At 39.7% G+C, this 12,077-nt stretch overlaps 1 protein-coding gene across 1 annotated transcript in view; it reads left to right on the forward strand.

Annotated features, from left to right (window-relative positions):
• kif21b (kinesin family member 21B) overlaps positions 1–12,077 on the forward strand; it is a 175,429-nt gene that overhangs the window by 143,112 nt on the left and 20,240 nt on the right. The window contains exon 27 of the mRNA XM_070859421.1: positions 1,801–1,929. Coding sequence (XP_070715522.1) covers positions 1,801–1,929 — 129 coding nt within the window. The remainder of the gene's footprint in view (positions 1–1,800; positions 1,930–12,077) is intronic.

Raw genomic sequence — 12,077 nt, forward strand, 5'->3', positions numbered from 1 at the left:
AGTTTGGGCTGGTCTTGGACCTGGCCCGGAGACGGCGCGGATTGAACAGGTTCCCACTGGTTCTGTAGTTCTACTCCAGTGGATTTCAGATAACATCCTAAAACATTAATAGTCAGGATGTTTGGAGAATCAGATTACTGGTGGGAATTATGACTCCCAAGGGCCTAGTTATCTTAGGAAATGACATGTTATATACCACTACAATCTGCTTGTTCCATGATATATCACAGTGTTAAAAACAATGTATATATTTTTAGTAGACCCAGAGACCTCCTGCCTCTAATAAAAATGTTGGCAGGATGTCTTTTTTGACCACTGTAAATCTAAATGACAAGCATTCATTATTTCACAAGCAACAGAAGTATGAGTTGTTCATATTTCACTGGATATTATAATATAATCAGTGCAATAATTCCGAGAGTTTGTATGTTTATTATAATTGATTCCTCTTAACCAGCTGTAGTTTAACAATGCAATCACACTACAGATTTAATATTGCCGATCTCCCATCGTAACTTTGGCAGAAACCCTACAGAATCGACAGAAACGGACGTTTATGTAATTTCTGCAGGGTTTCTGTCAAAGTTATGGCAGGAGTTCAGGAGACACCCTGTGGAGATTCCAGGTAATGGAGTGTAAATTGGGTGTCGAGCCGCAAATTGGCTCAAAAGCAGAGTGAAACTACATCCTCCAGGGCTTCTCATTCCACTTCCTATCAGGTCAGCCACATACATCAGATTCGGGCTACATTTACACTACAGTTGTGATGTCAGTAGGAAGTGAACCAATGCTCCAGTTGTTTGTACTCGGAACTCGTCCATGGCATACGAGCCAAAGGCGGGCAGAGGAAGTGTTACAAGGACACCCTCAAAGCCTCCCTGATAAAATGCGACATCCCCACTGACACCTGGGAGTCCTTGGCCATAGACCGCCCTAAGTGGAGGAAGTGCATTCGGGAGGGCACTGACCTCCTCGAGTATCGTCGCCGAGAGCATGCAGAAATCAAGCACAGGCAGCGAAAGGAGCGTGCAAGAAACCAGGCTCCCTGCCCACCCTTTCCCTCAGCAACTATCTGTCCCACCTGTGAAAGAAACTGGTTCTCGTACTGGACTGTACAGCCACCTAAGAACTCATGCTAAGAGTGAAAGCAAGTCTTCCTCGATCCTGAGGGACTGCCTATGATGATGATGATGTTTGTAAACACATTTGCTGGAGATAGTTGTTGAATAGTGTTACACCCCAATCTACCAATTAACTCCATCAGTTTTCAGTAGTTCTCTTCTGTACCATTAGGTGGAGTGCCTTACCTCGCAACCAGTTTCAGTGGAAAACCTGTTGAGAAGCAGTAACATAACATAGGTTTTCGCTCTCATTTTGGATTCATTGCAATTTGTAATGAATGTAAAAGTGCTAAATTCTTAGCCCTACTCACTAATTTCCAGATACCAAGGCCTAGGTATTCATATCATAATGTCCACAGTAACCCTTTCATTTTAAGGTGTTATCATCAGTGTTACGATTGGAAAATCTAAGCTCATATGATTCTGATCATTATACTCAGCAGTCAATGAATTTCTAATTTGCACAAAATACAACTAAACTGAATTGGTCTTTCTTCCTGAGCTCTTTTCATTTGTTTAGAGTTGAGCAATTTACTGCCTCATCCTCATTATTGGAAAAAAAAAGATGCTGGAAGTTGAATACAATGAAAGAAGGAATAAATAGTCTTGCTATATATAGTTTAATAACTGTGTACTGAATGATTATTTTGTCTCTGACTAAATCGGTTGTTCCTTGCAGGTCTGATTGGAGGACCTCTGAGATTAATATAACTCCTCCTTCCTCCCCTCCAACCCGAGCTCGTAATGACAGGAACGTGTTCTCCCGACTCACCAGTACCCAACTTCAGACCTTCCCTGCACATGACAAGTAAGTGCACAACAGCAGGAATTTCTACTGCCCTCATTCTGATAAATGTACTGGTACCATTATGAACATTTGATCGAATTGATCAATTCGTATTCATTTTGAAACATTGGAAATCCTTTCTTTGACCAGGTACTAACTTTTTTCTGAAATTGTCTTGTGTGAAATATGAAATCAGCATTGTGATAATTTACTATCAGAATGATTATACATGATGAAAACATTTAATTCTTTTGGAATTTAACAAGTTAATCAGGAAATTTACTATTGTCGATTTCCTCAGTTGTCAATTCATCATGCCATGGATTGATTTTGTCATTATAGGGAATATAGTGGAAACAGTAATGAGCTTTTACGATCAATTTAAATATACAAATATAGATTTTTTTTCCTTCAGAGTAAATAACACCTTATGTAATATCCAATCTATATGTTGATGCACCATTTATATTGGAATCAAAAGAATATGCTTGTAAACTGACTTAAGTTAACACATTTTCATTGTAGACTGTAAAAATGAAGTGAATATTATCTGAAATCTCAACACTTTCATTCCCAAGTCATTTATTTTTAGGAGTTTCTATTATTTTCAGAGAATTGTCTGATTCAGTTAAGTTGCTGCAGAAAAGAGTTCATAACTTCTTTCCAGTATATAATGAGGTGGAGTTTCTAATGCTTTTTGAAGAAAATCCAGAACATTATAATGTTTAAATTGTTACAGTAGCTTCATTCTAGTCCTGATTTTGATTAATGATATCTTATAATGCTCTAAGAATGAGGTAGTCAAAAGCTCTCTCTATTGCATGACATTAGCCACGAACCAGCCTCAGCACCTGCTTTTCCTTATGCCAGTGTGCAGTCTATGGATTGTCACGCTTATTGTTTTTGCCATTTAACGTAACGAGAAAGTCCTTCAAGGGATAAAAAGAAAGAGATTAATTGCAACTCCCATTTGATAATCTGAGTGTTAACACAATTAATCTTTGACACTGGGCAAGGTTTTAACAGTGCTGGAGAATGAAATTTTCCCTTTGTGTTTGGTAGCAGTACAAACAAACAGTGTGTTTTTTTTTAACTTGGAATCCCTGTTCCAGCGTCTCATCAATCTAAATTAGACTAATGTCCAATAATAGATGAAGAATAAACAAACTGTGATCCAAGGGGATCATCAGTGTGGGCTAATATCCATGAGGCACAACCATTCACTGACCCTGGATTGATCTGTTAGTGGCTGCGAGCTAGAAATGATGAAAGTTTTCTACCTGTCAAATCACTGGAACTGTGAGCCTGCCCGAAATAATGCTAATAAAGCGCCTGTAGTTGTAAGTTCACTTGGTTTTGTAATTACAGTCCTCACTGCTTATATTGGGCGTACTCATGCCAACGCGATTTGCCCGTTGTACACAACGGTATCACTCAGCAGCAATAATAGAATTAAAAGCCATTGCATGAATAGCATTGCTGGCCAGACACAGTCTAGACTAACCTAAATATTTGTCAAAAATTCTTTTAAACTCTTACCACCCCTATAGATGATCAGAAAATAAGAGAAATAACATTAGCTGATCAGTAGTTTATTTCAAGCATAAATAATCAACAATTATAAATAAAAACACACAATTCTGGGCATACTCAGCTGATCAGGCATCTGTGGAGAGTGAAACAGAGTTAATGTTTTGGGTCGATGACCTTTTGTCAGAAATAGAAAGAAGAAAGAAAGACTTGCATTTATCTAGCACCTTTCCTGACCATCTGCGTCTCAAAGCGCTTTACTGTCAATGAAATACGTTTGGAGTGTAGTCACTGTTGTAATAACCAACAATTTGATAAGGAGTAAAAAGGTGAGTAACATTTTGGAGAAATTTGTAATAATTTTTTTCCTGCAAGTAAAACAATGCTACTTTACACAGTTAACATTATACTCGAGGCTGCATTTTTATTACAATCCTCCCTTTAACTATTTTAGGGTTTATGGAGAAAAAATTAGAGGCAGAAATGAACAAACTCCTGAATAATTTTCTATCCTTGTGCAACCAGAATCAATTTAGTCTTGGATTGCACAAGACCTGTTCTGTACAAAGAATTATCAGTGAAGTGTTTAAAAGATTTCCTGTAGAGGATTTTGTGCAAGAATAACCAATTGATCAAGCTTTAATACATGCAGTAGGTTTATGCAAGTTTTTGCAGAGCATTGGCGAGATTGCCAGCACTGTTTTGTACTTGCAGCAGTAAATCACAGTTGCTTTTAATGGCTTGAGCTTTGAGCAATGTGTGTGCCCATCATTAGTTTAAATTATATCGGCCATAATTTCAATTGGATGAAAATAAAGATCATTTTTCAAAAGATTATCCTTTATTTAAGACTGCCACAGGCTCTTTTATTACATTCAGTATACCTTAACAAGATACGAACATGAGTGAACACAGCTATTTCTGCCCTAAATAAACTGAGCACGTAAATCACTATAACCAGCAACTTTGACATTGACAGTGCATCTGAGTATGAGTAATGGTTAGTACTCTTTGGCCAATATAAGTGACTGCCTGTTTTAAACATGGATGTTTTAAGTAGTAGGGACTATAATTAGTATGAACCTTGTGAGCACAAAACCTCTGTGCACCATTTTAATTATTTCCTCCTGTCCACTGCCAATCCCTTGTCATCTCTCAGTTTAATTTGTCTATTAAAGCTATGGCTGTCTGATCAGATGTTCCATGTCAAAATCAGAACGCTGGTTCTTTCCATTCTCCACACACTCCATCCTCGTTTGACATATATTTTTAAAAGCATTTATTTTCTTCGAACTAGTTTGACCAAAATGAAATCTGCGGGAATTTTGCATGACTAAAAGTTATTCATTCATATTACTTAAAGCATAACTTTGGGATATATATATATTGTGCTTTGTCTTGTTCCTGAAGGCCTTCCACGAAGTATAATTGAAGGAGAGTTGTTATTATGTGTTTGTCTGTCTCGCAGAGCCCATGAACTTTCCATGAACATTCCAATCTATAAATGGAATAAACATATTCCCCTTGTGTTTCTTATTCATAAATTCTGTATGTTTGCCTGTTCCAATAACATTAATTGTGTTGGTCTGTGTCATCAAAGTTTGCCTTTTTCACAATGTTGGCTGTGTGTATACTTGTCTTAGTCACCAGGCTATGTGTAGGTTTGCCAAGTAACGTTTTATTTAAAGATTCTGTTATGTCGTACATTTGGTACTTTGTTTGATTACATGACTGTAACTCCCTTACAGTCCAGTGTGGATTACATACCTCCTGAACACGCTATTAACAATAGACCAGAAGATTTAAGTAAAAATATCTGGAGAAACTAAATAAAAGCTGAATAGGACACTAAAATACTTTGATACTTCTATGATTTTTAAAGTAAAGTTGCAGAAGATTTTACTCAACCAAAGCTGACTTTCTAAAGGTGTACCTTGTTCTAGTTTTGTTCACTCAATCCCAGCAATTTGACCCAAATTGATGCACCACCCGAATATCCGCATCAACGCTATAGATATAAACTGAAACACAACTAGCTCCAAATACATTTCTTGAACTGTTCTGCTAAGGAAGCGCTACCACCCTGTAATATAAATTCATAATATGGCCAATATCCTGCAAAATAATGCCATATTCAGATTGGCTCCTGAAAGAACCTGTTTTGTTTTAGGATCAATTTTGAGAACATTTGGAAGGCTTGCTGCAAAAGCACAGCGACAACTGTTTACAATATACATAGATGACCCAGAAGAGGGGACAGAGTGTAGTGTAACAAAATTTGCAGATGACACAAAGATTAGTGGGAAAGCAGGTTGTGTAGAGGACAGAGAGAGGCTGCAAAGAGATTTAGATAGGTTAAGCAAATGGGCTAAGATATGGCAGATGGAATACAATGTCGGAAAATGTGAGGTCATCCACCTTGGGGGGGAAAAAAAACAGTAAAAAGGAATATTATTTGAAAGGGGAGAAATTACAACATGCTGCGGTGCAGAGGGACCTGGGGGTCCCTTGTGCATGAATCCCAAAAAGTTAGTTTGCAGGTGCAGCAGGTAATCAGGAAGGTGAATGGAATGTTGGCCTTCATTGCGAGAGGGATGGAGTACAAAAGCAGGGAGGTCCTGCTGCAACTGTACAGGGTATTGGTGAGGCCGCACCTGGAGTACTGCGTGCAGTTTTGGTCACCTTACTTAAGGAAGGATATACTAGCTTTGGAGGGGGTACAGAGACGATTCACTAGGCTGATTCCGGAGATAAGGGGGTTACCTTATGATGATAGATTGAGTGGACTGGGTCTTTACTCGTTGGAGTTCAGAAGGATGAGGGGTGATCTTATAGAAACATTTAAAATAATGAAAAGGATAGACAAGATAGAGGCAGAGAGGTTGTTTCCACTGGTCGGGAGACTAGAACTAGGGGGCACAGCCTCAAAATACGGGGGAGCCAATTTAAAACTGAGTTGATAAGGAATTTCTTCTTCCAGAGGGTTGTGAATCTGTGGAATTCTCTGCCCAAGGAAGCAGTTGAGGCTAGCTCATTGAATGTATTCAAATCACAGATAGATTTTTAACCAATAAGGAAATTAAGGGTTATGGGAGCGGGCGGGTAAGTGGAGCTGAGTCCACGGCCAGATCAGCCATGATCTTGTTGAATGGCGGAGCAGGCTCGAGGGACTAGATGGCCCACTCCTGTTCCTAATTCTTATGTTCTTATGTAATTCTATTTGGCGATCATTAGAAAATATCTTACGGGTGTGACATTGCATCATATCATTTTTAAACGCAACAAGTATCTTGACATTGCTGTTTTAGTTGCATCCTTATTGTGTAGCTCATACACCCTTTGCCCCTTCCAAATTAAAAAAAAAACTGACACATGTACATGGAGCAATCATGGTGGGCTTGGAAGGGAAGATTGAACACAACTGTACCTGCATGCAGTAAAAGGCAACAGCAGGGGCTCCTTAGAAAGCTTCCTATTTCAAGCAAAACATTATTTTAATCCAAACGTTCTTCCTAAATAAACACTAATATGTTGACCAATGAATAGTTTGCTGAGTCAATGTTCCTCAGACAAATGTCCATTCACACAGTCTATTAGCAGGCATGCACTGTACCTCATTTAGTCAGGAAATTAAAATTCTCCCAGATTAGCAAGAACTGCATGTTCTTTCTCTTTCCCCCCTCCACATTCTGAACGTGATAATGAAGTGTGACTTTGTAAATGAGCACCCTTCTGAATATATGAGAACTGCAAGCTTTTCAGCACTGATGCTGGGGTAGCAACTTTCCCCTAAAGGCACTTCTTTCTACATTGGAAGTTCATCACTTCAGATTGTCGGAGGTTGACATCTGTGAACTAGAGCAGCACGTTACTACTAAATTTGGATCCCTTGTCATTGGCAGGACTATAGGGCCACGAAACATTGGATCTATGAGTTTGCTGCAGATAATAGACAGATGTAGCAATGTCAACGCAGGAAGCTCATGGATACCACTCTGCTCGGAATCTGAACGAAACAAGCCTCAAGATAGGTGATTTTCCCATAAATAAAAGAATTTACCTTGAAACCACTGCTTAAGTGAGAATGTTCAGTGAATTTGCTGTATTAGTGTGAACATTTTTCAAAGCCTGCATTCAACTAGGGAAATGTGATAAACATAGTTTTAAGAGAATCTTGGCCACCCAGCTCAGAGAGGTCAGGAATTTGAACCTTATTCCCAACTGACACTGAACTGTCTTTTCTCCGGAGATAACTTTTGGCAATTGTCAGCTAAGCCTATAGGTGGAAAAAGAAGTGCTTGGGAAGCTGGTGGGACAATAGTATAGAAGTGTTCAATTAGCAGCTTAGTATTGGTTTGTGCGCGCACACACACACCCACACGCATGCACACACAATCACACGGATGCACACACAGACACAATCACACACACACAATCGCGCGCACACACACAATCGTGCGCGCGCACACACACAATCGTGCACACACACACACAATCGCGCGCACACACACAATCATGCGCACACACAATCGCACACACCCAATCTCTCGCGCGCGCACACACACAATTTCACACAATCACGCGCGCGCACAACCACACACACACACACGCGCGCGCACAACCACACGCGCACACACACAATAAAGGAAGAAGTTGGCAAAGAAAAGCAGGCAATACTCTGAATATATAATAGCAACAAAAAGTTACTTTTGGATAAAGTAGAAATTTTACTTATTTAAAAAAAAGCAAATGTTCATCTTTAATTTTGTCAGATTTTCTTCTGTCCTTTAGTTTCTATTCTATTCTTCATTTGTTCCATATTTCCCCTATCTTTTCCGTCTTTATTGGTTTGTTCTTCTGCAGTGGTGCTGAGGATCACACTGGATATTAGAATAAGACTTGCTTGTACAGAAGAAAATGAGCAGAGAACAATTGGAAGTAGTCTGGAGGAAGAGAGACATGTTTGTTTCAGGTCATCAAAGCGGGAGGCGAGTTTACTGGGTGACTACAGATAGCAAAGAGAGAAGCAGGCACTCTCAGAATAGTGGATTAATCTGGATTAGTGGCACATACATCTCGAAACTTTGGAAACCTTGTAATGTTAATGACATTAGGCCAAGAGATTTAGCATGTCTGCATGCAAGCCTGCAATTTTCTGCCCATTAATGCGAATAGGCAGAATATGATGGGCTGGCAGTGCAAAGATCTCTGGTTCCACAATCCTGCTGAAGCTGTGGCAACAATATCATAGTTAAATGGAAAGGAATTGGAATGTGCTGCATTTAATCTGCTTAAATGTGTAGTGGATTGATATTCAGTACAATCAGTATACTTGACCGTACAATCACAGCATATTTATTAAAAAAAGCTGTTTCATGAAAGTACAAAACCTTTTTGGTTGGAGATAACGAAGAACAATGGGGGAAAAATTCATCTTCGGCAGGGGTGCCGGGAACAAAGGATATGACTTTGGACTTTCCTGGTTTGCAAAGCTTGGAGACTGAGGGCTAGAATTGCCAAACAATCTGCCAGCACCCGATTGCCACCCAAAATACCGCTAAGATTCCCAAAATTATCGCCGGTGAAATTTCCCCCCCCCCCCAAAAAAGAAAAAAAATCCACCCAGCGAAAAAAAAATGGGCATTGCACATCAATTCTCGACGAAATAATGGAATCTTGGGTTGATTTGGCGGTTCTTAAAGAAAATGGCCAATAATTAATCATTTAACTAAAAATTTACACCGAGGCTGTGGGTTGGGCCGAGGAGGAGAAAATACAAAAAATATTTTTTCAAAAAACATAAAATAAAAAATCATAACATTCTCAGGACACTTCATTTAAATCACTACAAGAGAATTTTGAAATAATTAGTAAAAAAAAAACAATTACCTTTTCTTGCAGGGCTACTTACCCACCACCTAGCTCCGTTGATTCGCGCGGGTGTTTTTTTTTCCAACTTAACTACGGGTCACCGCTGAGCCAAAAATCGTGCCAGGGCTATCTGTGGATGGTACATGCCGGCGGTTTGCTCCCCAGCGGTACTTCAAAACCGCAGGCGTAACTCAGCTGGGGAATTTTTTGCCGACCCAGTTCTCGCCGAAAACGGCCAACACCGCCAGGAAACCGGGAGGTGAAGTACTGGAGATTCTAGCCCATAACCTCTGAACCACTAGGGACTGTTCGGAAGATATATTAGACATCTAACTTTTCATTCATTTACCTTGTCAAAGGCAGTAGTTTTAATTTGATTTGAATAAATTTAGTGTTGTTTGCACACAACTCGATTGTGTTGCAGAATGGATTATGGGTTAAGGGGGCCAGGATCAAATGCTGCATTGTTTAATTTTTCTCTGCGTAGTGATAAGCCATCATGATTCATGCATTACATTTTTTGGTAAAACTGAGCCTTGCAATTTCATCTTCTTTGGTAGGTGTACATATAATCCAAAGGCTGGATTTAAAAAGAAATCTCGATACCTGTTTTTTTTTTTAGCAGAAGAGTTAATTTCTGTATTGATCTGTTACCTGAGCATCTTCACAGTGACACACTATGAGAGTAATTTCACAACCATGCACTGCTGACCTTGTCTGTTAGCAGTGCAACTCAGAAATTTGCATGCCTGCAATTTCTGCTGATCTAAAATGAATGGTCAAGAAAACTGCAGGCAATATGCACCCAAATTTCCAATTCACGCTACAAGTAAAAAAGGTTGCCCATTAGCAGCCTGAACTCATAAAATAAGCCCCTTGGGTGTGTGTGTATTTTTACACTGATTCTCAGTAAAATTGAGAGAATAAATTCCTTAGTTGAAGGGGCACTGTATGCTGAATTAATTGTTTTGAAAGGCACTTTCTTCAAGTTTGTCAAAACTGTGTAGTGATATTATTAGGTGGGAAATGACATCACAACCCTGTGGTTAAGTTGGGACCATTTTCAACCAAACAACACATGGAAAACATTTGAACAATGAGCTTTCTCATGGCAGCCAACTCGGCAGAACTTGAGGACATAGTGTTGCTGGTTGTTACTCAGTTACCAATACCTGTATGTCTATGTTTGAATTCATTTGAACTTAGCCTACAAAACAACAACTTGCCAGTGTGGTTATGCATAGCTCTTTTGGAGAGTGTTATTTTAAGAAAAAGTGAATGCTAAGTTGTGGGGGACTCCGAGGTACTGATTTAAAGGTACATGTGTCATCATCAGAGGCAGTCCCTCGAAATCCAGGACGACTTGCTTCCATCTAAAAGTGAGTTGTCAGGTGACTGTACAGTCCAATACGGGAATTACAGTCTCTGCCACAGCTGGGACAGATAGGCATTGGGGGAAAGGGTGGGTGGGGAGTCTAATTTGCTGCACCCTCCTTCCGCTGCCTGTGCTTATTTTCTACATGCTCTCGGCGATGAGACTCGAGGTGCTCCGCGCTCTCCCCGATGCTCTTCCTCCAATTAGGGCGGTGTTTGGCCAGTGACTCCCAGGTGTCGGTGGGGATGTTGCATTTAATCAAGTGCAACATCCCCACTGACACCTGGTACATATGTGTGCTGGTGGTAACGCCTTTCTTTGTTGGAGTTGTCTTCCTACTTAACATGTCTGAGATAAGGAGCACAGTTGAGAAATTGAGTCCGCTTCTCATCACTCAATTCAGCCGCCATGCTTATTCATTCACCTATTCTTTCCATTAACTGCATTCTCATAACAATAAAATCAATATTGCATAATAGAGTTCTGTGGGACCTTAGTCACTTGACTGAAGATCTCTTTTTGTTCTCTAAGGATTTCCACTTGACCTGTGTTTCAGAATAATAATCTGTTAGTTTATATTCTAAACACAGAATTTCAGTGTAGCTTATGATATCCCACACACTACCTGAACAGCTTCCTGACCCTGACTCCATTGGCTTCCTCCGAGGCATGATAAAATTAAAAATACTGCCTTCTAGTCCTCAGTAAAATTGATGGAATGGCCTGTGTATAGCCACATGAACAGGATAATTTAGGAGGATTTATGGTTTAGATCGAGTATTTTAAAATGCCAATGCCTTGAATTGTGCATGCGGTGTTAGCACTGAATTAATGTATTTTTATGGAATTCGTTTCTGCTATGTCAATTAAGATCGTAACCTGTTTAAAGTAAACTGGTTAGTGCCTTTTTAGCCAATAAATATTTGTCATTAATATCACACAACACTTTCAACCCACAATTTTCAATCTGTAATCATCTCTTGGAATGATATAGCTTGTTCAGGAGACTGTGTTAGCTCTATTATAAGTTTCTGTCTTTTGATGCACTCAATATTGCTTAACTTGGCACACCTACTGTAGTTCTGACTTGTTCCCGTCAATTACTCTACTCAACACGCTGGAGCTCTTCCATCTTTCTTCCCCATAATCCTGCTGCTGTTTTGTTCGTAGGTCTGATGACAGTGACTCCTCTCTCTCGGAGGTTCCCAGGTACAAGTTTCTTTTGTCACCTCTTGCATTGTGCAGGCCTCTGCTTCTGGTCTGACTGGGCCACACAGCTGATTGCTTTGCTGTTTGCATGTTACTGTTCGTTACTGTTTGTGTTACATCTGCCCAGCACTGCATCTTGTACCAAAAAGCAACACAGTTACGCACATTAGTTGGTTGGTTGTTG

This window comes from Pristiophorus japonicus, chromosome 17, assembly GCF_044704955.1.
Source record: "Pristiophorus japonicus isolate sPriJap1 chromosome 17, sPriJap1.hap1, whole genome shotgun sequence".
In the NCBI taxonomy this organism is placed as follows: Eukaryota; Metazoa; Chordata; class Chondrichthyes; family Pristiophoridae; genus Pristiophorus; species Pristiophorus japonicus.